General features: G+C 38.0%; 1 protein-coding gene across 1 annotated transcript in view; it reads left to right on the top strand.

Moving 5' to 3' along the window:
- C16H12orf56 (chromosome 16 C12orf56 homolog) overlaps positions 1-26,952 on the top strand; it is a 96,720-nt gene that overhangs the window by 39,690 nt on the left and 30,078 nt on the right. Inside the window, exons 5-12 of the mRNA XM_069491246.1 lie at positions 2,988-3,061; positions 9,720-9,864; positions 11,114-11,220; positions 12,017-12,106; positions 18,409-18,532; positions 21,067-21,141; positions 21,449-21,523; positions 25,231-25,409. Coding sequence (XP_069347347.1) covers positions 2,988-3,061; positions 9,720-9,864; positions 11,114-11,220; positions 12,017-12,106; positions 18,409-18,532; positions 21,067-21,141; positions 21,449-21,523; positions 25,231-25,409 — 869 coding nt within the window. The remainder of the gene's footprint in view (positions 1-2,987; positions 3,062-9,719; positions 9,865-11,113; positions 11,221-12,016; positions 12,107-18,408; positions 18,533-21,066; positions 21,142-21,448; positions 21,524-25,230; positions 25,410-26,952) is intronic.

Below are 26,952 nucleotides of genomic sequence, written 5' to 3'. Positions count from 1 at the left end.
CGAGACTCTGTCTCAAAAACAAAAAAAAAAAAAGAAAAAAAGGAACCTAAAGTTCATACTAACTTAAGATGGTTCTTTGGGACATGAGTCTGACATCTTCTGAGTGTGCAGGCTCTCTGAATAAAAGTCTCTTTCCTAACCCCAGCACCTTGCCTCTTAAGGTATTGGCTATCCTACAGTGAATGGTACGAGCATGACCTTGATTATACTTTCAACATAATAGCATTAATGAATATGAAAGACTATTTAACTCAGAAGAAACTAAGAAACAGGGTTTTTATAAATGGCTAAAAATTGTAAAAAATTACAAAGTGACTCACTTTTTTCTCATAGCACAATTCAGAAGACTTCAAATATTTAAAAATCCTCTCTAAATTTTTAAACAGCTTTCTTCAAATTAAAAATGTAAATAAATCATAAATAAAGGAAAACGCTAGCCTATTAAAAAAAGATCTCAACCTGGGCAACATAGCAAGACCCTGTCTCTACAAAAAATTTAAAAATTAGCCAGGCATGTTGATGCATGCCTATACTCCCAGCTACTTGGGAGGCTGAGGCAGGAAGATAGCTTAAGCCCAGGAGTTTGAAGTTGCAGTGAGCTATGACGGGGCTACCATATTCCATTCTGGGTGATAGAGCGAGACCCTGACTCTAAAAAATAAATTAAAAAAAAACAAAACAAAAAACCCCAGATCTCATATATTCAAATAGAAAAGCCAAAACTTAATTGACTTTTAAAAAAAATCTATGTATTTCATTCAAAATAACTGTTTATGCTTCCCTGAATTGACCAACTTCAAGTTTTAGTACTACTTTTTAATTCTGCAAGCAGAGGCATGGTTGGTGCAAGTCAGATTGGCCAACTCATGACCTTAACGCTATATATAGTCTTTCCAATAATAAATGCAATAGCAATAACTAACATGAGCTGGGTGTGGGGGCTCACACCTGTAATCCTAGCACTTACAGGTATGAGCACTCACACATATCTGTAAACACTAGGTGGGAGGATTGCTTTAGGCCAGGAGTTTGAGAATGGCCTGGGCAATACCTCAAGACTGCCACCTCTGAAGATTAAAAAAAAAAACTTAAAAAATGTTCTATCCCTTGAAAGATGGAAAATGAATAAACAGGTATTTCACATGTAAATGATAGATCAAGTTAGCTTTCATTCCAGTAATAATAGATATTAATTCAAAATACGCTCTTTAAATGTTGTGACTTTTTTGTGACACTGTTGAATTCTTTTATCAGGTTGGTTACCTTTGGTTAGTCTTGGTGATGTATTGATAAGTTTTAGAAAATTGAAAAAAAAAATCATGTCCTAAGTCAGTGAGACTTAACTTGGATAAACTGATCTCTCATGACTTGAGATCCAGAGTGATCCTTCTTGTTGAAGCAGAGAAATGTTCCTGAGAAAAAGAACCTCTCTATTCTTCTAGGTAAAATTAACTAAAACCATCCAAATAGAAATTATTAGCACTCATCCTGAGTTTAAGGATTTCCAAAGAGTTGAGACTCCTTCAGTAGCCCATTTTATCTGTAACTTTCACCAAAAATAATTATATCTGGGTGGTTTAGCATCTCAAATTCTATAAAAATGAAATGTGGTAATTCTTTGCCCTTTATAAGTTGTGAAGATAGCTGCTAAAAAGCTAAATAATTAAGGGATACCCCAAATTAAAATTCTAGATTTAAAGAAAGCATAAACATTTGGAGAGGGAAAAAGGGCAGCTTTTTTTTTTTTTTTTTAACATATAACAAATAACAATGACAAATGCAGTAAGAAAAAGCACACATTTCCCCTTCCACCGTCTGCTCACTACCCTGCTCTGATATCAAGAATAAGACAGGGTTAAGCTTGTTGGGAGTTGCAAATGAGCAACATTTCAGAAATTCCTTCTGACCTGTATTTTAAGCCTCGACATAAATAAAAGATTAATTAGAGACGTTGCTGAACATTACATGTCTGTTTTGAGGACCCAGAATAAAAGGGAAATGGCAACACTAAAGATTTAAGGAAAAAATAACTCCATTAATACGGGAATAGTTAACAAAAGTATTATATATCTATGCTACGGAATACTAGGTAATCATTATAAAGATTGAAGTAAATCTATATATATAGACAGGAAAACTGCCCGCCATATATTAAGTGAAAAAAATCAAGTTCCAGATTAATATATGTGATATAATTTATCTAGGATTAAGTATATATATTATAAAAATATATCATAAAATATATAAATGCTATAAATGTATATGTTATACTTAATATGTCTTTATATGCCTGAAAGGACATAAACCAAACTGATAATAGTTAGATACTTTGCATAGTTGGATGGAAGGGGTAGGGAAAAAGAGAGAACTTTCTTTTTTTTTTTTTTTGAGACAGAGTGTCGCTTTGTTGCCCTGGCTAGAGTGAGTGCCGTGGCGTCAGCCTAGCTCACAGCAACCTCAAACTCCTGGGCTTAAGCGATCCTACTGCCTCAGCCTCCCGAGTAGCTGGGACTACAGGCATGTGCCACCATGCCCGGCTAATTTTTTCTATATATATTTTAGATGGCCAGATAATTTCTTTCTATTTTTAGTAGAGACGGGGTCTCGCTCTTGCTCAGGCTGGTCTCGAACTCCTGACCTTAAGCGATCCACCGGCCTCGGCCTCCCAGAGTGCTAGGATTACAGGTGTGAGCCACCGTGCCCGGCCTGAGAGAACTTTCATCTTTTACTTTATGCATTTCTGTATTGTTTGATTTTGACAAATAATTTTATTTTATAATGAGCAAATGCTATGTTTAGAACTTTTTAAAAACTAGATAAGGAAAAAATTCCCTGTAGTGTTATGAAACACTGGAGTGAGTTATACAAACAAATCATGTACTATAGAAAGGATTAAACAACTGATATATGCTATTGACTAAAGGTAAGGGGAATTGATTTTCCATAAACAAAAATTCTAACAATGTCCACTTTTTTTCCCTTTTCAGAAAGCTACTCTTTTACAAGATCCCCTATATGCCAGTGAGTTCAATCCTGCTACCGGAAGTCCAAAGCCATATAGGTAAGGAGTGATGAAACAAGAGTTGCATGGTGGATTTTTCTCTCCTCTGCCTCTCCTAACTCTGTGTTGTGTGTGTGGCTGACTATCACATGTATGCCTTTGCCTCAATGGTCTGTCCTGAGTTTGAGGTCTGCAAACACAAGTATCCACTGGACATCTTATATCTGTCTCACAGGAACTTAAGTTGGCATATTCAAAAGAGAACTCAACAGCTTCCTTCTGGAATCTGACCTTCCTTGTGTTTCTAACACAGGGAGTGATGTCATTATATCCCCAGATCACCTAGGCTGGAGTTCTGGATGTCACACTTACCTCTTCTCTCCCCTTCACCAGCCAATCATCATGTGATTTATGGCACCTCTAGCATATCTGCATAACATCCACTTCTTTCCACTGCCCCTCACTCAGGCCCAATCATCTCTGTTCTGGGCTCCCATAGTATTTTCCTAGCGGGCCTCTCTGACTTCACTCTGGCCTCGCTCCAGCCCATTCTCCATCACAACAGAGGAATCTTTCCAAAGCACAAATCTGATCTGTAACTCCTCCCCGAAAACCTTTGAATGGCTTCCCATTGCCCTTAAGTGAAAGTCTAAACTGTAACAGCTTATGAAGATGTTCATGATGTCTCGTTTTATTTTTTTATCCTCAACGATTGCATCCCTCCTCACTCCTGCCCTAAGCCCCTGCTCCAAATGAACTCGAAGTTCTCACAGAGCTCCCTGTTCTCTTCTCTCTGGGCCCTAACATGATGGCTCCTCTTCTGGAACCCTACTCTCTACTCTTCTTCCCCTTCCTGAATCACTTCAACTCATCAAGTTTTAGCTTATCTATCCTTTTCTCTAAAGATCTTTTTCAGGCCGGGTGTGGTGGCTCATGCCTGTAATCCTAATGCTCTGGGAGGCCGAGGTGGGAGGATTGCCTGAGCTCAGGAGTTCAAGACCAAACTGGGCAAGAGCGAGACCCCCGTCTCTACTAAAAATAGAAAAAATTAGCTGGGCGTGGTAGCACCCGCCTGTAGTTCCAGCTACTGGGGAGACGGAGGCAGGAGGATCGCTTGAGCCCTGGAGTTTGAGGTTGCCATGAGCTAGACTGACGCCACGGCACTCTAGCACAGGTGACAGAGTAAGACTCTGTGTCTCAAAAAAAAAAAAAAAGAAAGATCTTTCTTGACTCCTCAAAACTAAGATAGGAGGGACCCCCCCCCCCATAACATCCTGTGCTTACACATCTTGTAGCACTTACCAGTCTATATTATGATTGCTCGTTTGATTATTTGCTGCCCTATTATGTAGCATGTTCCTTAAGGGCAGGAACCTTAGAATGAACGGATAAATAAGATAGAGGCCGCAACCAGATCATAAAAGGCCCTATATTCCAGGCTAGGGAGTTTGGATTTTATTCAGACTTCAGAGTTCTATTATGTTCTTATGACAGGTTGGCCTTATATTGTAGTAGATACTTGTGATGTGACTATTTCTTCCATTAGATAGTAAGCTCTTGGAAGGCAAGGAATATGTCTTTTTAATCTTGGTATTTTTCTTACTTAAAACAGTGCTTCACACTCAGTAAGCACCCAGTGAATTCACAATGTCGGCAATTTTGATGTCAAGTAAGTCACGGGCAAGTTTTGAGATGTTTGCAGTAGTGAGGTATATTGGAGAGTCATGCAAATGAGCTAAGAGTAAATTAATTTTAAAAGATGCATATTCATCCCCCACTAAAAGGAACCAAAGTTCCTGAGAAGAATGAATGATTCTACCTCTGGGGCAGTAAATATACAAAATGAATCCGAAACAGCTTATACCAGAAATCAAAGACAATGGGCCCTGACTGAAGCACAGAAACACTCATGAAGGGGCTCCCAGTAGCCAAAGATGGGACAGCCTGGCATCAGAAAGAAATAAAGAGTGAGGTGATTGAAACAGAATCCGAGCTAATGAATGTGGAAGGTTTAAAAGAATCAGAAAATTGCTATTTTTGCAACCCCTAATGAAATAATAGATAGATTCATGTGGCTATCCTCAGTGGATGAAACCATTAGATAGAAAGGTGAAGCGGAACTTAAAAATGGAAGGATCATGTTGTAAATAACTAAACCCATTGATTACTCTTAGCATCACTTAAGTAGGACAACTTCACATGCCTCATTATTTGATGTGATCTGAAACACACAGCACCAACACCTATGAAGTATTTCTGTTAAAACAGTGAAACCTGAATCTGACTTAAAAATGTGGGTGTGCCAGCCTTAAAATTCTGACACACGGATGATCTTTAAAGACATGTGCTAAAGTGAAATATGCCAGACACAATAGGACATGTATTGTATGATTCCACTTATGTAGGGCACCAAGGATAGGCAACTTCATAGGGACAGAAAGTAGAACAGAGGTTACAAGGGGCTGTGCTGAGTGGGGAATGGAGAGTTAGTGTTTGATGGGTACAGAGTTTCTGTTTGGGAAGATGAAAAAGTTCTGGAAATGGATAGTGGTGACGGTTGCACAACATTGTGAATGCACTTAATGTCACTGAAAAATGCCCACAAAAGTGAATTTATGTTATGCATATTTTACCTCAATTTTTTTAAAATGTGTGTGGCTGGTCCAAGTGCAGTTGTGTTTACAACTAATTGATCACAACAATAGTTACATATTCCTTTGTTTCTTTTCCACTCCCACTGCTTCACTGCTCTAGCCTTTAAAAAAAATTTTAAAAATGTGTATGTGTATGTGTAAGAGAATAGACAAAATAAGATTGGCAAAACATTGAAAATTATTGAAGCTAGGTGATAGGTACAGAGGTTTCTTATACAGTTTTCCCCATTTTTGTTTATGCTTGAAAATTCCATGATAAAAAATTTTTAAAAACTTAAGAAACATAACAAGCAAATATGAGAAGTATCTTATTTAGATCTTGATTTCAACAAACCAAACATAAAAAGACATATTTAAGATTATAGAGGAGTTTGAAAATGAACTGGATATTAGGCAATACCAAAGAATTTTTGCTAATTTTTTTGGGAGTGATAATAATAATTTTGTAAGAAAATGTTCATTTTGTTTAGAGATCCATTCTGAGGTACGTAGGGGTTAAATGACATAATGTTTGGGATTTCTTTAAAAAAAAAAAAGATTATACGGATACCTTAGAATTTTAAAAAAATATCAGTTTTCATTTTGGTGCTTTATTTAAAGTAATTTTAAAGCTAACTGTCTATCTAGTAAAACAGACTCGAACTTTGTATGTGTGGCTTGAAATTTATTTCTGAAGGCAAAAAGAAGAGTTCTGCCATTATCCTGACTCAGGAAAAGCATACTTCTTATAAAATTAATTCCTGAAGGTAACTTGTTTATTTATTTATTTAGAGACAGTCTCACTCTGTTACCTGGGCTGGAGTGCTGTGGCCTCAGCCTAGCTCACAGCAACCTCAAACTCCTGGGCTCAAGCGATTCTCCTGCCTCAGCCTCCCGAAGTAGCTACAACTACAGGCGTGCACCACCACGACCAGCTAATTTTCAGTAGAGACGGGGGAGGGAGGGTGTCTCACTTTTGCTTAGGCTGGTCTTGAACTACTGACCTGAAGTGATGCTCCCACCTCGGCCTCCCAGAGTGCTAGGATTACAGGCATGAGCCACCTCGCCCAGCCTCTGAAGGGAACATATTTAAAACGCAGGGATTTCAAATGCACTGTGAGGGATGTGAAGATACACAACAATAGTCTTTACCACCTTCAGTTTAAAATCCTTTGGGTTTTCAAATTGTAATTCTATCACAGATGTGACAGTTCTGTAGCCTGACCATTGTGAACATAATACACAACACTGCTGAGATAATATATGAAAAGCCTTTTTCAGCTGTAAGGCATTATACAAATGTGAAGTATTATTTATATTGAATGTCTAGAAAAATGAAAATATATAGGAAAAACAGAACTTATCATTAGATCAAGAATCTTTCTTGCAACATTATTTTGGTGTATTTATGTTTTCTAGCTGATGAAAATATGCAGTATCTGTTAACATTAATATAGATTTTCCCCCTTATTCCTAAGTTAATGGAGTCTTCTGGCACTAGACTTTTTCTTTTTTTTTTTTTTTTTTTTGAGACAGAGTGTCGCTTTGTTGCCCAGGCTAGAGTGAGTGCCGTGGCGTCAGCCTAGCTCACAGCAACCTCAAACGCCTGGGCTTAAGCAATCCTACTGCCTCAGCCTCCCGAGTAGCTGGGACTACAGGCATGCGCCACCATGCCCGGCTAATTTTTTTTTCTATATATATTTTAGTTGGCCAGATAATTTCTTTCTATTTTTAGTAGAGACGAGGTCTCGCTCATTGCTCAGGCTGGTCTTGAACTCCTGACCTCGAGCGATCCACCCGCCTCGGCCTCCCAGAGTGCTAGGATTACAGGCGTGAGCCACCACGCCCGGCCTAGACTTTTTCTTATTTAAGTTAGTCAAATGAAGTTTGTCATCTGTGTAAAAGTAAATATTCTCTAAATGTCCAAAGATGTTATAATTATTGATAACTTATCTGTGGTAATATAGAATACCTAACTTGAATTTATGATGTACAGGAAACCTTAATTTCTAAATGAATTGATTGTATGAAGAGATTGAAGAGATTAGTGTGCCTTTTCCTATGAAAAATTTTCTTGCTTTAAAAAAAAATGAGTTTGGCATTGCAATCTGTTATCATAGGTGGCAAAGGATGAAAAACTGTTTCTATTGTTGATCATAGCAAATTGTTGACTCCAAATGTGAAAAACAGGAAAATCAGTTTCAAGACAATTCTGCTGATATTGTATTTTATCTGAGCTTTTGCTTTCCTAAGCTTATTTGTTCGTAAAAACTACATTTCTATTGTTTTTGGAGTTCTCAGAGTGTAGAGGGATTTTATAGTTATTTTTTAAATGAAATATGATGGTAATTAGAGGTGTATATATAGGGAAGCAGGATCTCAAACTTATTCCTGTTTTATTTAGAGACCATTTATTAAACACTTACTGTGTGCTAAGGACATGCATTAACTAAAATATCAAAACAGCATAATTGGATAGGTACTATCAGCATCGCCATTTTATAGAGAAGGAAATTGAGACACAGTAACTATGTAACTCGGCTACAGTAATTACCTAGCCAAGTAGAGGCAGACCTAGGGTTCTAACCTCAGCTCTCATGCTCATAATCATTATGTTCTACTGCCTCTCTGATTGCTGTTGCTGAATTGGAAATTATCATTTTCCCTCTGGCATCTCCACTACAAAAGAGACTGTTTTTTAAGAGGTATTAATTTTGGGGTTAACAAGAGAGTCTCGCTGATTGGATAGAGGAGAATATCTTAGATGTTTTTTAGATAAAGGGGAAAGCAATGGGCAAGAGCCAACATTCCATTACTGGGATAAATGGCTGGTATCACAGATTTCTGGAGTAGGTGGTAAAAAATGTTTTTACTTAAAGTCAGAAATCCTAAGATTCCATCAACCTACACAGAACATGAAATATCTTTCCTACTTTTACTTTGCACCCTGGCTTTCTGAATCAAATGTGTGAACTTGGACAGGTCTCTTAACCCCTCCAACTTCCTATAAAATGTCATAGTAATTCCTAGGTCAGACCCTGTAGTGGGGCCAGCTTGGTGAGTGAGCTGGTCTATGGAAGGGACCCAGGCCAGTGCCTGCCACGTCGCCAGTGCCCGGTTAAGTGTACGTTGTTATTACCGAGCACAGTGGGAGATGGAAACAATACTTAACCTGATGATATTTTTTTTTCAAGTTGCTAAAAGTCAGCTGAGGAGCCAGGATGCATACACAGATAACTACAATGGAATGAAATAGGATTACTGTGATACTAGGAGTGTGAAAAAAACTGCGATGGGAGAGGGACTGCATTCATTGGTGAAATTAGGGAAAGATCTAAGGAGAAGATCTTTTCAGCAAAGCCAGCTGTTCCTGAAGTGTGGAACGCATGTGGTTCAGTGACAGGAGGTGATTTCAGGTGCTCAGACACAGCATGAAGGAACTTTGAATTCTGTGGTGGAAAAATTACATTCCTTTTTCCAGCTAGTCTGATCTCATTAGAGAGAACCTCTCCACATGGGGCCAGCAGTGACATCTCTCAGACACATGCTCATCTGCCTTTTCCTCAAAGACAGAGCAGGCCTCAGGCTCAGAATGTGGAGCATCCACTTAAAATTTGTGTTGCTTTCATTCTATTTTTGCAGTCACTCACTAATTTATGCCAAGTGATACTGGTTTTCCCTGTAATGTAGTGATATAAAGTCTTCTTTATAAATAAGCTTTAAGCAAGAAAAAAAAGTGAGTTACTTGGAAAAAATATTAAGCAAATGATATTACATATGGTTCCTGGATTATGGTAAATGGTATGAGCTAAGCTATCAAAGAGGGACAGAAATTTGCTAGGGACAGTGAGAGTATTCCTGGTGTGTGGACTTCAGAAAAGGGGCAGGAGTAAAAAGAGAGAATAATAACCAGTTCAATCTGGAGGTTGCAGAGTTCACTACTGATAAGTAACAAGGCTAGAAGTACAAAACTATTAAAATTCCACAAGTAACAAAGTATTTACAAACCTGTCAATAATCGTTGATATTCATAACTGCTGTTTCTTGTCATTTTTTATATGGACAATTTTCTTGTGTGCCTGTAGATCTGAGGAGAAAATTAGGCACTTCAGTCAACTTAAATCTGAACTTATTCTTAAAGACAATACTTTGAAGAAGATACTTTGTTTAATTACGGAACTTAAAGTAGCAGCCCAGAAAAACTTCATCCTGAAAAGGCTTTTCTGGAAAGTAGGTGTTTTATTTTTACTCTTTAAAGCTTGTTTTACCTGTTTACCAAATCTAAGCATAAATTAAAATATCAATAAATGTCTTGTATTCTGATGCTGTGTTTTAAACTGTTGATTAAATTTAACTCAGTCGCGTCGTAGTGCTTGAAAATTTGTGATGGGATCAATAATGTATATATGTTGTAGGGAAATGGGAAGAGAGAGGAGTGTAACAAAAAGCAGCTCACATGTGGTTGGTTGGCAGAGTCAAAGAAGAGAGATATTGAAGGGAAAGTTTTTGGCATGCAAGACATTTTAGCACGGACAGTGAGATGAGAAAGTAGATTTCAAGAAGTTTTACTGTGCAGGTTCCCCTACAGTAAAAATATAATTTTAAAAAATTCCTTTTGAGTGTAGGACTGGTATTTTAAAAAATGTGACTCCTGAGGAGCCAAGGCAACCTGTTTTCACTCAGTAAGTTATAGATGATTCATTTTCAGTTTCAGGGGAAGGTGTTAAGAAGTGCAGGTGAGTAATGGTGTGGTGCTAATGAGCCCAGGAGTGGGGCAAGCCCTGCCTGGGCTGTATGTTGTATCTTAATTCTGCTCAACGTCTCCTACGTGGCTGCCATTGTTTTACTGAGCAGTTGTGAAGCACCCAAACTCCCAACTGTACAAGACAGTCCTGGCCACTGCTTAGGTGCTTCACCTGTAGGACGACCAACCATCTTGGTTTGCCCAGCATCACCCCTAGTTTTTGCTCTGGACACCAGGACAGTGGTCTCCTGGTTGTAAGTAAAAAGTATGTTTTCAATAGGGTTATGTTAGTATTAAGGAGAGATATTATAATTCACTTCTTTACCCAAAGAACAAATCATTTCTTCATGCTTTTATTACATAAGGATAAGAGTTTTAACAACTGATACTGGCAAAGGCAGTGGCTCACGCCTGTAATCCCAGCACTTTTGGGAAGCCAAAGCAGGAGGATGGCTTGAGGCTAGGGATTCAAGACCAGCCTGGGCAACATAGTGAGACCACGTAGCTACACAAAAAAATTAAAAATTAGCTGGTGTCATGGCATGTACCTGTAGTCCCAGCTATTGGGGAGGCCGAGATAGGAGGATCACTTGGGCCCAGGAGTTTAAGGATACAGTGAGCTATGATCACACCATTACACTCCAGCCTGAGTGACAGAGTGAGACCAATAAACAAACCAACCAACAAAACAACTGATACCTTAATTAGCATCTTTTTTCCCATTTGCTTTCACAGACCAGTGACCTTTTCAATTTCCTAGTGAACAAACTTCGTGAGTACTTGCCAGAATCTAGGGATAAGAATGCACTTGGAAATCAAAGGCAAAGGGCTGATGAGCTGGTGTAAGTACTAACTAGATGATCACAGATATTTTTTTCCCTAGGGTGTTAAAGATAAATGGAAAACACTGGACAAACTATATGCTGTATTAATGATTAATGGGGCTGTAAGTTTTGCTTTGCATAGATTTTTTAAAATAGCATTCATTTTGTCTTAATTTTAATGGAAAGATACACAAGAAACTAGTAATATTGGTTTCCCCAAGGGGGGGAAAAATGGGCATCTGGAGGAGAGATAGTTTTCATTGTATTCTCTTTTTTACCTTTGACACTTTGAGCCAAATATTATTTATTTTAGAATATTAAAATTATAAAAGATAATTTTAAAATAAAGTAGTGCTTGAATATCCTAAAAACTTTGGGAAAAATATATATACAAAAAGTATTAAAATGACTTAATTGGGAGTGGTGGTGCATGCCAGTAGTCCTAGCTACTTAAGAGGCTGAGGCAGGAGGATCATTTGAGGCCACGAGTTTGAGGCTGTAGTGTGCAATAACTGGGCCTGTGAATAGCCACTATACTCCAACCTGGGCAACACAGTGAGATCCCTATCTCTTAAAAAATAAATGTCTTAACCAACATTCATTCATTCATTCAACAAACATTTTTGAGTACTTGCTACATAGCCATCACAGGCACTCAACCAATGTTGGCAATTTGATGTACAGAATTTCTTTCCTGTACTTTTTGCTATATGGGTATCTGAAAGCAATTCTAGCAAGGATTACTACTTTTGTGGTTTTCTGAGCTTCTAATAAAATCATACTATTTCCATGCTTTTTTCTCTTTGTTTTTTAGGGCATGCATCGAAATTATACAGACCCTAGGACTGATGTTCAGAGAAACAGAAACTGAGTCATCACGCCTGAACACATTGGCAGCTAAAAAGTAAGGTCTTTTAGAGGACATTGGGACCTGGTAGTTGCAACCCATTAACTATTTTTGTTGAGTGTCTTCCAAAACTCATAACTCTCTAACTTCTCTGTTCAACCCCCTCCTAAGTATATTGTACACTTTTGTTTCTCTACGTCCTTCTGTGATGAACAGATTAATTGGCACATGCTGAGTTCTCTCTGTCCCTCTGGGTTATTAAGTGTACAAAGATTTTCTTAGCATAATTTTATTTTTGTCCTAGTGTGGTGAACCTGAAAAAGACCAAATGAGTTACCATACATTAAAAGCCAAAGGGTCTCCACTAAAATTTCCCAGAGTATTTTTATAGCCACACAATAGAAAAATTGTAAAGACAGGAGTTATAGTAGCCTCATCTACTATAATTGTGTGACTTTGGAGTGAATGACCTTGGAAGGTTTATTAACATATAGGGTGAGCTGCTGTAATAAAGATACTCTAAAATGCATGGCCCAAAGAAGATAGAAATATGTATCTTCCTTACATAGCAATCCGGAGTAGACAGTCAGGCTTTCCTCCACAAGGTCATCCAGGGACCCAGGTTCCTTCCCTTTTATTACTCTGACATCTTCTATCCTGCTGTCTTTGTCCTCATGGTTGAAGCCGGCTAATCTTCATGACTTCATTATACCCTGTGGGAAGCAGAAAGAGAAGTAAATGGCAAGCAAATTTCCTTTTTAAGTGAGGCATATAATACTTCTGCTCACATTCTTTTGGTGAGAACTTTAGGCACATGGCCATACCTAGGTGCAAGAGAGGCTGGAAAATATGTCTGTAGTTGCACAGCCATGGGCCTACCTATACTTTGGATGGCAGTGAGGACATCTGTTATTAAAAGGAAGAATGGAAAAATGAAATAAATAAATAAATAAATGAAATGGTCTCTGGGTAAAAAAGAAAGAATGGAAGAATATATAGTTGCTGACAGTAGCATTCTTGGCCACACAAAGTGTGTGTTTGCAGTTTTGCACATTATCTACTTGAATTTTTAATATGTGTTTATAGACTATGAATTATGTCCTTGAGCAATGTTCTGGCTAAAACCTTATTTTTTTCCTACCCTCATCAATTGTTTATCTAAATTTGTTGTATTAGAAGGTGGAAGGATTAGGGCCATGGATTCTAAAATACTCAAACCACGGGGAAGAAATAAGAACATTTAGTAATATTTTTCCAGGCTATTTATTAAAGACCTTTAAAAATAAATTTAATGATAATATTCATTAATATTTCTTAAGCAATTTATGTGCCAGGGATTATGGGCATACTATGCTTTATAGCAGGGGTGGGCAAACATTTCTGTAAAGGGTCAATAGTAAATATTTTGGCTTTTCAGGCCATACGGTCTCTGTTGCAACTACTCAACTCTGCCACTGTAGCACAAAATGGGCACAGCTGTGTTCCAATAAAGGTTTATTTATAAAAACAAGCTGTGGGCTGGTTTTGGCCTATAGGCTATATGTTGCTAACCCTTGCTTTACAACAAAAAGAATATACACTCTGTTATTTTCTCTGAATACTGCTTTATGCTATTGGTAGTACTGCCACTTCCCCCATCTCCAGGATGGAGGTTCAAGATTATTTCTGATATTTCTGTCTTCTCCTAGATTTAAATTACTGCTACATCTCTCTCTTTTTTTGGAGACAGGGTCTTGCTCTGTCATCACAACTTACTGCAACCTCACACTCCTGGGCTCAAGTGATCCTCCTACCTCAGCCTCCCAAGTAGCTAGGACTGCAGGTGTGCACCACCATGCCTGGCTAATTTTTCCATTTTTTGTAGAGACGGGGTCTTGCTCTTGCTCAGGATGGTCTCCAACTCCTGTCCTCAGGTCATCCTCCAGCCTTGGCCTCCCAAAGTACTAGGATTATAGGCGTGAGCCACTGCACCTGACCTACTGCTACATCTTGTTACTCTTTTTCTCCACCTTTTAGTTCCTACCTTTCTATATCCAAGTTGAAAAAAATCACCCTTACCTCTGTTGTAAAGTGTCACTTTTAATTGTTTTGTTTTAGCTTGATGTGATCACATCAGCCCTACTATATCAAGCCTCTTCTCTGACTAATTCTTTTCATGTCCTTCAATACATATATTATATTGGTATAGTAGAATCTGGTTGTAATACTGTCTTTTTTCAGCCAATTTTGATATGCCTAGGGTCAAGTCATGTTACTCATAGTATTAACTAGCACAGTCAGTGTCTAATATAACTGTATTAGTCTTCTATTGCCATGTAACAAATTACCAGAAACTTAGTAGCTTAAAACAAAATGCATCTATTATCTCACATTGTCTGTGGATCAGGAATCTAGGCCCAGCTTAACTGGATCCTCTGCTCAGGGTCTCACAAGGCGGCTTCAATCAAGGTGTAAGCAGAGGCCGTGGTCTCATCTGAGGCTTGGGGTTCTCTTCCAAGTTCATTTGGGTGGTTGTTAGCAGAATTTATCTCTTGAAAGCTATAGAACTCAGGTGGTTTGTTTCTTGGCAGGAAACTATTTCTGAGCTCAGGGAGGGCCTAAGCTCTCTTTTACAGGGCACACCTGATTAGATCAGGCCCTTAGGATAATCTTTTTGTTGTTGTTGTTTTCTGATACAGGGTCTTGCTCTGTTGCCCAGGCTGGAGTGCAGTACTGTGGTTATAGCTCACTGCAGCTTTGAACTTCTAGGCTCAAGTGATCCTCCCGACTCAGCCTCCCAAGTAGCTAGGACTATAGGCACATGCCACCAGGACTGGCTAATTTTTAAAAATTGTTTTTTTTTTTTAAGAGACAAGGCCTTGCTATGTTGCCCAGGCTGGTCTCATGCTCCTAGGCTCAAATAGTCCTCCTGCCTCAGTCTCCCAAAGTGCTGGGATTATAGGCATGAGCCACAGAGTTTGGCCAGGATAATCTTTTTGATTAACTCAAAAGTCAGCTAAATAGGGCCCTTAGTTATAGTTTCAGAATCCTTTTACCTTTCCCATCTAATGTAACATAATCACAAGAGTGATAATCAAATATATTCAGAGATCCTTCCCATACTTAAGGGGAAGGGATTACATAGGTTAGGTATACAGCAGGCTGGGAATCTTGGAAGCCATATCAGATTCCTGCCTACCGCAATAACGTAGATTGACTTATGAGACTATGAGTTTGCCCTTAAAAGTGTATATTTTAAAAGATTCTGTAATATATTCAAAATTCATACACTGGAAATAACAACAATCTAAACAATGAAAGTGTTAAACGGTTGGGGCTGGGCAGGGTGGCTCATGCCTAAAATCCTAGCACTTTGGAAGGCAGAAGCAGGAAGATTGCTTGAGGCCAGGAATTCAAGACCAGCCTGGGGAAAAGGGAGCCCTTGTTTCTGCAAAAAAAAAAAGAAATTTTTTTGTAAATTAGCCAGGCATGGTGGCACATGCCAATAGTCCCAGATACTTGGGAGGCTGAGGCAGGAGGATTCCTTGAGCCAGGAGTTTGAGGTTGTGGTGAGCTATGATGATGCCATTGCCCTATAGCCTGGGCAGCAGAGTGAGATCTTGTATCAAAAACAAAAGCAAATACAAAAAACCCCCACAAAGTTCTTGAAACTTGATGTTGGGGTATAAAAAAAGTATTAAACTGTTGGGGCTATTTTTAAGGCTGTGATGTCAATCCTATAATAAGTCTCTATTTTCAGGATGAAACTATCATTTTGATTAAAATTTCTTCTATTATTGGCCTAGTAGATTTTAAATTGAGTTGGCAGAATGGGTGGATTTCAAATTAAATTCCACTTGAGCAAATATAAAAGCAGTTATTCATTTCAGCATTTTCCTCTTTACTATTTTCATAAGTGGAGATTTTTAATAAACCCATTTTGCTATATTCTTCTTGAAATGTGCCACATTCTTTCATATCCTAGTATTGCTAGGGTTGCATTTATATATTATCACAGCAAGTGACCCAGAATTTGATAGTTCCTTTTCTTAGGCTTGGATATATGATACTTTGAAAAGAAGTTATTACTGAAAGAAAATAAAGGACTATAATTAAATATAACAGTGAGAGGAATGAAATTCAAACTTAATATCAAGAAAAGCTTCTAAAGAAAGTGTTCTGTTGATTTTAAAAGGGTCTTCTAAAAGTAAGATTGGCCATTTTAAGTAGCCTGAATAAAACATTAGCAAATACTCTGTAGGCTATATCCTGCTTTTTTTTTTTTTTTTTTAGAAATGTACTAACTGATATGATTCTTTTCCAGATGAGAACTGGATTTGCTTTTTGAGTTAGAGAAAGGAGAAGAATTGTGGGGTTTTTTTTGTTTGTTTTTTGAGACAAGGTCTTATTCTGTTGCCCAGGCTAAAATGCAGTGGAGTTATCATAGCTCACTGCAACCTCCAACTCCTGGACTCAAGCAATTCTCCTGCCTTAACCTGTGAGTAGCTGGGACTGCAGTCGAGAGCCACCATACCTGGCTAATTTACACACACACACATTTTTTTGTAGAGATGGGGTCCAGTTTCGAACTCCTGGCCTCAAGCAATCCTCCCACCTCTGCCTTCCAAAGTGCTAGGGTTACAGATGTGAGCTACTGTGCCTGGATGGAATTGTATTTTTATTAGAATTTAGGTTAATCATGGGCTTCTAATTATGGTAATGGCTTCAGTGATTGTAAAAAGACTAGAAAGCCTCAGATATAACTAAACAAGGACTTTTATAGTCTCCTTTATTCCATTATGAAAGGAATGCTAATGGTTATGGAGAATTTTTGTGTGGCCCTACCTTTAAATTCTTTTACTACTCCTACCCCTCAAATCTAGTCTGACATTGTCTTCAATTAAGCAACTGATTTTTCTAGAGGTCTGCCTTCAGCTCCTTTTCAACCATACACGGGTTGGACTTGACATATGAAGATGGTGTTACTAACCCATCTCCTGGGATCCACATTTTGAATTGTGATTTTTTTTGTCTTTTTATTTTGAAATAATAGGGCATGTTATTTAACTACATAGTAATATTTAAGTAAATTATCAGTGTAGGTCAATGGCCAGTACATTGCATTTGAAAGCAAAGGACCTGAGGTTTAATACTAGTTTTATTAATTAATAGCTAGTGGTATTCAGTGGAGCAGTAAACCCCTGAAATGCTCTGTTGAAAGGGTTCTGGAGTCACAAATCTTGGGATCAAATGAGCATTTTAAGAAATGCTGCACATTATTCACAATAACCAAGAAAAGGAAGCAACCTAAGTGTCCAGCAATGAGTGAACAAATAAAGAAAATGTGGTATATATACACAATGGAATATTATTCAGCCATAAAAAGAAGGAAATTTTGTCATTTTTGACAACATGGATGAACCTGGAGGACATTATGCTAAGTGAAATGAGCCAGGTACAGAAAGACAAATATGAGTTTAACTTTTGGGATCATGCATGATCTCGCTTATACATGGGATCTAAAAAAGTCAATCTCATAGAAATAGAGGGTATAGAATAATGCTTGTCAGAGGCTTGCGGGGTGTGGTGGAATTGGGAGATGTTGGTCAAATGGTACAAAATTTCAGTTGTACACAAGAAATCAGTGCAAGAGATCTATTGTACAATATGGTGACTATAGTTAATAAAAATGTACTCTATACATGAAAATCTCTGAGAACAGATTTTCATTGTTCTCACTATATAAAAATAAGTTTCTGAGGTAATGCATACGTTAATTAGCTCAATTTATGAAATATGCATACAAACGTATACAGAGTTCAGAATATCATGTTGTACACTGTAAATACACACAATTTTTATTTGTCAATTTAAAAAACTTAAAAAAGAAAGAAATATTGCACACTGTTTCTTTGTCCTGGAGATACACAGTGCATATTAGCATATTAAAATCTCTGAGAAGTCCTATAGTAAAGATATCCAATAAGCTTGGTTTAATCAAGTATTTCCCATACCTGTTTTGACCACAGAATCTACTTTGACTGTAATATTGTCTGGAATTAGTAATCCACAAAAAGCCCTTTGGAAAACACTGCTATAATTGAAATCATCCAAATCTCCCTTAAATCCAGATTTTCTAAGCTTTCCAAGCTTTTTGTACTTCTAGAACTATACTTGCTCTGAGACAAAAGACCAAGAAATTATATTTTCATTTAAATTCTTATCTCTATGCATTCCTCTGCATGTCCGAGGGTCCAAAAGTTCAGTCAAGGTTGGTCTGCAATTCTTTGTTCTTTTAAGTATAATTATATTGTCTGAAAACTTGGCTTTCCTGAAAACAAAACTTTACCCATTAATTGCCTTTTATTTATTCATTTCAGGGGAACACTATTTAATCTCTTGGTAATTTTAATTAGTGAGCCTCAGATTCCAAAATCTTGTCCCATGTTTGATATCCAGTTGGTGGCTGATTCGACTTTAGTTGAAATGTCTTTTGATGCTAAGGTGAGATGAGAATTTTGGGGGTAAACTATAATTCTTATCTTTTAATGTGGACCATGACATTGTAGAATATATAAATGTAATTAAATCAAAGAGTAAATGTTTTGTCATTAAGCTCAAAACTTAGATAACTATTCTGTCAATATTAACATATTCATTTTATATGTTTTAATGTATGTATACTAAGGAAAATAATTAGATTCTTGGGTGAGGCAAAGTCATAAAATGTAACCAAAATGTTTGTCACCTCATAATATTCTGAAATAAAAATAAAGAAAAAAAGAAAAAAACAACAAAATTATAAACTTTATTAAAATAAAAAATAACTTTTCACAAAAAATCTGTTTATGTTCCTCTCTATACAAAATATTGATTTATATGTAATTCCATAGTAGGAGTCTAATTGGGGTGAAAAATCACTGTCTTAGAGATTTTAGGGTTAATTCTCATGTTTTAGTTTATCATCTCCCTACCTGTATGAGCAGTGTAAATTCTCAGTGAGAATTACTTGTTTTTCTAAGGTTGTACTAAAACATGAGAAACACCAAACTGCCTAGAAAGTATGTCTTCTGAGAGAATAAGTCAGCTTATCATTATTTTATTTTGAGCCAGGCCAACACAGCTGTTTTTTTTTAAAGGATGGGACATGATTTGTTCTTAAACATATAATCAGGGTTATGTTTCAGAAAACTCATTTATTGAGCATCTATTATGGGCAAACTGTGCTAGGTGGTGGGGTTGAAACAGTAAGTAAACAGACAGAATGTCTACCTTCATTAATTTATAATCTGCTGAAGGCAGACATTAATCAAATATATCCATGAATATATAGTTACAGACCGTATATGGAGTGTCTCCAATACCACTTTCAACGGTGGAATGACTGTGTTAGGGATTAAAGAGTGGGATGTTTTGGAGCATTTCAGGTTGTTAAAAATAAATAAATGAATATATAAAAATAGTGAGATGGAAGCAAAACTCAGACAAACAGAGCTGTTAAGAAGCTAGTGCAGTAGTCTAGGTGGGGAATGACATGGGCCAGAAGGAAGCCTTCCTGGACTCCCAAATGAGACTAGTCCTCCTTTTTAGAGTGCCCTTAACATCCTGTACCTTTCTTTCATAGCCTTTATTTCAGTTTATAATTATGCATTTGTTTGTTTGATTGTTAGATTGCTATTTGTTCCCCAACTGGATTGTATATTCCATGGGGGCAGGTACCATATCCATGTGGCTTTCCTGTGTATCCCCAACACCTAGCACAGTGTGTGATGAATATTTGTTGAATAAATAAATGAAGAAAAGAAGAAAAGGAATAGTAGTTTTAAAGAGGATAGATTCCTGAAATTTTTAGGAAATTGAGTTGATAGGTTGATGTGAAAATAAAGTGTGAAGATTAAAATATGAATTTTAGATTCTGGCCTGAGTCAGACAAGAATTAAAGGAAAAAGAGTAGGTTCAAAGGAGATATAATGAGCTTGGTTTTGGATTTGTTGATTTGATTTGCCTATGGTATTTCCATTTGAAAATATCTTGTGGGCAGAATAGATAGGTCTGGGTTCTATGTTTTCTTGTTTTTGGACTCGCCGATCTGTTGTACTTGGTCTATTAGTGCGAGCATATATTATAAAATATCAAAAGATATTTTATAATATAAATGTTGGTTCCAAGGTCTAATAGAGCGGGAGATTTCATACTAGAGCTCTTCCTTGCAAAGAATATGGTTAGGGAGAATATGTTGGCTTGCAGCATGCCCACAGACACTTCTCATGCACCAAGTGGCTTATGGGCCAGAAGACAGCCTAACCAACTGTTTGGAGTTCCTGAGAGCAATAAAATGTCTCTAAGGCCTAGATTTACCCATACCACAGAAGAAATCTTAGTTCAAGTTGGGCGTAAGCCTACATTACCCAGAGAATCTCTCACCTCCACTCAGAGGAGCATATTTCTACATTCTTAATACATTAACTGCCATGTGAGTTGTATTTAACTCATGCTAGTTTTGAGCCCGGGGCCTCGTGAAGCATATGTTACTCACACATCTCTTTACCTTGGGAGCTATGAGAACAATTTTTCAAGTTGCGTATAACTCATGCACAGAAAACAATAAAAAATAAAAAATTTTTCATTAAATTAGAAAGGACCATTTTGTTTTTGAAGTTTTTATTCTATTTTCATAGTAAAACACTCTGGCCCCAAGGAAAAAAAATTTTTTTTCTAGTGTGGCAGTCAATGTGTTAAAAGCAAGTAGTGTTGTTGCTCTGATTAATTTTGTAAATCAAGTATGTGATTTTCTGTGTTAGTATTCTGTGGCCCATTGTAGCTTCTTTTCTTGACTCACTTTTTGGAGCACTATTAAAGATATAGTCTTTTTATGAGAGTCACTTTCTGGAGAATGGTTGAACCAAATGGAACAGGAAAACGGACTAGACTAATTATATTTTCAGTTAACCAAAGATTCTAAGTACCTAAAGAGAATCAAAATTACTATTTTCTGTCTCAGTCTATGATATTGTATTGATTACTCTTGAACATTCTAGTTACAGAAGCTTCTCCTGAAATATACAGATACAGCTACAGCACTTTTATATGAGATACTTCTTGTCTTTCAGCAGGTACAATATATTCATTTATTATATATTATGTGACTATATATTATATGACTACTATGACATATGTACATATTTTATATATTATATGATTAATAATATAACAAAAATGCTTACATTAGAGATGGTTTCCAAAACTGGTTGATTTAAATGACACTAACTTTGCTCTTAAGTGCTCATCTGGCTTATTTTCCAAAATACTGATTTTAAAGATTTGATTAATCAGGATAAAAATGTATTTGAGAATGAGTATCCTTTTATATACAATTTGAACTTCATGAATATAACCTGTTTATTTCCTTGAGTCTTTTAGGGAAATCTTGGATTGGGTTCCACCAAGTTTGCCATTAGCTGGATGATGTCCTTTCTACAAAGTTGTCCTCCCATAGTAAGTACCTAGAAGCAAAAACAAAACTACCACTCAAGCCTAATTAAACAGATGCTCTTGTGCTTAATTAATAAAACACAAATTTTCTCTATGGCGTAGTCAAGTTTTATCAATTAGAAGCAAAATGTAAATTTGACAGCTTTATTATTTTAATTAAAATATTTTTACATTTTGGACCTGAATGTTTAAGGTGCCAAAATGATATCATAAATACGATATTTATTGCATGAAAAACTCTAAGATATATGTAGAAAATAGAATATTCAATTATTGGCTGTATAATTAAGAAAAAGATTGACAGTTACCTTAAATAGCCAGTATGTATATAACTCGGGATCACCTGTGCACTCTGTCTGGGCAGCCACCATCCTAGTCCCTATCATTTCTCTCTTTGACAGTACAAGCCCACCTCAATGGTCTGTTCCCATCTTCCCACCAGATGATAGCTCAAGGGATCTATTTAGAATAAGGATCTAATTGTCGTCGCTTGCTCTAAATTCTCAACAGCTTATCCCTTTGAATAAAGACTAGAGTACAAGGCTCTGCATGTACGGCCCTACAGCCTCCCCTAGTTCCTACCTTCCCAGCCATGTGGGTCTCTTCCTCACTGTTCCCTCCCCACCCCAACTCCATCACAGGACTTTCCCCATTGCCTCCGTCTCTGTCTGAATGCCTTTCCTTCCCTTTCCCACCTGGTCAACTCCTACTCATCCAGCAGGCCTCAGTGCCCCTACGTGGGGTGGGGCAGTGGCAGATGATTCTCTGACCCCTCTAACAAGTCAGCTTCCCCGTTACAGGCACACTTAGTGCATAGCACAGTGTACTTTCCCCTCCTTTATAGGACTTGTTGCTGTTGCGGTTTACGTTTGTTTATGTTATCTGCCCTGTTGTAGCCACTAGTGCCCATGCATGTTCTGGCTCTCTCCTTCAAGGCACATGGTAGGATTGGACTTCCCTCCCCATTTGAAATTAGGTGGGTCTCTGTTCTTGCTTTGGCCAATGAAATGTGAGCAGAAGTGGCCTGTGTCGCTTCTCGGCAGAAGCTTTCAGAGCCAGTGTGTGCCTCCTTGCATTCTTTCTTCCTTCTGGGTTCCACATGGTGGCTGCTCTACCAGCTGATGGCCCTGAGCGAGTGTTGTGACCAGAGCCCCTACTAACCCATCAGGGACATTCAGTGTGAACTAGTAAACCTTTGTTGTTTTAAGCAAAACACTGGTATTTTGGGGGTTTTGTTACCATAGTATAACCTAGTTCATCGTGACTGGTACACTTTCTCTTCTAGCAGACTGCAAGTGCCACGAGGGTAGGAGCTATGTCTGTTGTGCTAGGCACACAATAGATGTTCAATAAAGTATCTGCTGAATTGATTCTTCTAAAGGCTTTATCCCTTAATCTCTTCTCACCTCCCCAAACTGATTTCCAATTCAATGTATGTTGACTGTATGAATACAGGAATGAATAAAGGGAAACTATTTTCAAAAGGTAGTAATCCAAACTAAATTTTCATTGCTAATGGAGGATGTGACACAAAGTAATGTATTAGCTTTCTATATGTGAACATGCCTCTATTGACATCAGTGGTTCCCTGCTTTGAGCTGTTTTTCTAGATTGATGTTGAGTCTGTCCTATGGAATCTAGATTCTCTTGTTGGATCCCTGTGACATGTTTACTAAATGCTGGTTGAGGCCAGGGGGTACACTTGTTAATAGAACAGCCAGCTGTCTTGTACAGAGATTGAACCCATAAACTTAGTTCCTTCAGCAACACACAGACCCCAGCTGGTCTCAGACTAACTTCAAGGAATGTTTGATAGTCACTCACAGTGATGGAAGTTCTTACGTGCAAGATGTGAGACCCCTACTTTTTCCATGCAGTGGTTGCAGAGCCTATCATATGAACTGATGTGTGGTAATCTGGGGTCCTAAGGACTCCAAGTAACAGGGAAGTTTCTTTATCAACCTCCAGAGCTGGTTCACCAAAGGGATTGAGTATGAGGCCAGTCTGTGACCATGAAGTGTGTTAAGATGAAGGATGGAAAAAGGCAAAAGGACCACCAGCCCTGTTGAAAGCTTCAATATCAACCCAGTTCTAAGCATTATGGGCAGAAACAAGACAATTTGAGAGAAATTTGCAAGCAAATTTCCATGTACCTGCATGTCACTCAGCTCTGATTATCTTACTTGGTTACAGCAAGGTGCTAAAGAAGTTAAAATTTTAATCCTATTCAGTTGTAAGAGCCCTACAAAAATAAATAAATAAAAATAAAATTTCAATCCCTACGTGGGCTGAGTAGCATTGCTCTCTTCCACTGCACAGACTCTCTGATCTCAAGCTGTGTTTGCCAGACAATGTATGTTTAGTCAATATATGTAATGTTTGGTCAATGTATGTAAATGGATCTGGACTGGGAAAAATCCACTTCAAACCACTTGCTGTACTTGGGAAGGGTCGGTAGCAACACATTACAACAGAAAAGGCAATACATTCTCACTATGCCAATTTAATGGGCATGCAGGGTGACCTGCTGGCTAGGGCTTGCAAGGGCACTAGCATTCTTTTTTTTTCTGTTTTTCACAGTAGCCTACGTTTATGGATAATGGTTTGAAAATACCAGAACCAAAACAAACACACAGAAAACAACTTATAGAATCCATTGTTCTTGTTTTTGATTATTTGGTTTTGTTGTGCATAAGACCTTTTAGGGGGAGAAGCAGGAATCCAATAACTTCACATTATGGCTACCCTTTTCCACTTTAATTTCTCCCTGAGAAATGACACCAGAAGTGCTGCTGATGAAAACCCCAACTAACAGTGACATCAACATCGCTTGCTTGTGTCAGGCCTGGTTTGCTTTGCTTTCTCAGAGTGGTGTTTTTCAAGGTGTGGTCTAGGGAACAAATCCATCAGGATTGTCTGTGGTAAATACCTGGAGGGTGGAGCCAGTATTCTGCATTTTTAGTGAATTTCCTAGGTGATTTTTATGCATACTAAAATTTGAGAACCACTGCCTTGTAGGAACCTTCTCTCTGGGCCATTTGTTCTTACCTGTAGAGAATTAGATAAACCAGCTTCCCTACTTGTATTAGTCCATTTTGTGCTGTTACAAAGGAATGCCTAAGAGTGGGTAATTTATAAAGAAAATAGGTTTATTTGGCTCATGGTTCTGCAGATTGTACAAGAAGCATCGCGCCAGCATCTGCTTCTGGTGAGGGCTTTAGGGAGCTTCCAACCAAGGCAGAAGATGAAGGGGGAGCAGGTGTGTCACATGGTCGGAGAAGGAGCAAAGAGAAAGGGAGGAGCTGGTGCCAGGCTCTTTTAAACAACCAGCTCTTGCATGAACTATTAATAATAAAGGGAGAACTCATTATCTCGGGGAGGGCACCAAGCCATTCATGAGGGATCCACCCTCATGACCCAAACACCTCCCACCTTGCCCCACCTCCAACACTGGGGATCAAATTTCAGCATGAGATTTGGAGGGGCTAAACATCCAAACCACATCACTACTGGAGGGGGCTTTAGCCTTTATGAGTTCCCCTGCCATCACCATTCCTGCTTACAATATTCTCCTTCCACTTTGGAGCCAAACTTCTTTGAAAGTCCCTACTGGTTCTGACACTGCTTGTAGTGGGGACAACTGGTAAACCCAAACTGGTCTATGATCCGGTGCATGCAGCCTACGTGTTAACTGCACTTTCCATGTTTAGATTACTTTTGTGGCCAGTATTGTGAAACAAGTGGTGAAGGGGCTTTCAGCTTCATTTCAGCTGCTCAGTCCCTGCCAAGCGGTCCTGTTGTACCAGCAGTTTTACATCCTCAAGAGCTGCCTGCAGTACAGCAAGACTCTAGCTGAGTATATTAGGAATGACTACAGAGAAGAATTCAGGTAAGAAAAAAGTCTGAATCTAATCTGCAGTAAAATGCCACTCATTTCTGATTTTCATGCAAACCCTAAACGTGGCCCAATATTTAGAAGATTAGGTGATAGGAAATTCTATTTTTGTTTTTAATAATATTTCACTTTGATCTGAGATAAGGGAGGATTTGGGGGGCCTCTAAGAACCGTTGCCATCTGAAGTATATTTCCAGGCCAGAAAAGACTAGTGAAACATCAAACTCTCTTTGAGGAACTGTTTCTCACTGTCTTTATTGTAGTTGCATTTACAGAAGTAGTTATGATTTTAACCTGCTGTAGATAATTAAGAGTAACAAACTTTATTGAAGGGGATGATAAATTATGGGTTACGAATTCAACTGAGTCATTGGGAAGAAGCAATTGATAAAGGAGAAACAATTAATGAACATGCTTATCAGGGGGTTTTGTTTGTTTGTTTCATTTACCCCTCTTTCAGTTAACACGACGAAGCCAGCCTTGGTGTCATCAGCCAGCCCGTGCTCCTGCACACCAGGGGCTCCACTTTTACATACAGGCTGGCACAGCCACGTGTACTTAGTGATACAACCCTGCGTTAGCACCTATTAAGGAAGAGACCCAGGTTGTGTCTGACTTAAGATGCAAAGGGTGCAGCAGACATAGCTTTGTTGCTAGTTTGGATGGAGACATAAAAGGATGTCCAGGCAAACATTAATGGTGTTAGACTGACTTTTAAAAAAAAATTCAGCCCAATTTATGGACTATGCTGTTCTTCCATATGGTGTTACACTGGAGGTTCCATTCTGGCTCCCATAAAAGGGATTTATTTGGCTCTGAATTTATTCAAACAACCCAATTCCCATCCCTTCCCACCCCTACCTCCTCACTTAAAAAAAAAAAAAAATTAAGGTAAAATTTGCATAGCATGAAATTCACCATTTTAAAGTTTGCAATTCAGTGGCTTTTAGTATATTTCACAGTATTTTGTAACCATCACCACTTTCTAATTGCAGAACATTTTCTTCACCTCACAAGAAACTCAGTATCCATTAAGTAGTCATATCCTATTGTCCCCTCCTCCCCAGCCCCTGGAAACCACTAATTTCTGTCCTAGTGGATCCTATTGGATCCTATTGTCCCCTCCTCCCCAGCCCCTGGAAACCACTAATTTCTGTCCTAGTGGATTTGCCTATTCTGGACATTTCCTATAAATGGATTATGTAATACGAGGCTTCTTTCACTTACATTAATGTTTTCAACATTCCACGTTATAGCATGTATCACATGATCCAATTTTTAAAACTTAGTTATGAACATTTAAAAATCAAGACAAGTGGCAAAAATGGTGTCACGCTCCTAGATGACAACAGTTGGGTGGGGCTGAAGAGCAGCTGCCTGCTCATGGCTCATCACTGCTCAGTTTGCTGCCATCTCCTCCTCGTCCTCCTGCTTACTCTTATCCAACCTCCCTAATTTACATTACTCATGGGCATTCATGCGATCCTGGTTTTAAACTAGTGATTTTCAAGTTGCTTTGCATTATCATCACCTGAGT

The sequence above is a fragment of the Eulemur rufifrons genome, chromosome 16 (genome assembly GCF_041146395.1).
Source record: "Eulemur rufifrons isolate Redbay chromosome 16, OSU_ERuf_1, whole genome shotgun sequence".
Lineage (NCBI taxonomy): Eukaryota > Metazoa > Chordata > Mammalia > Primates > Lemuridae > Eulemur > Eulemur rufifrons.
This window is presented reverse-complemented; position numbering and strand designations above follow the sequence as displayed.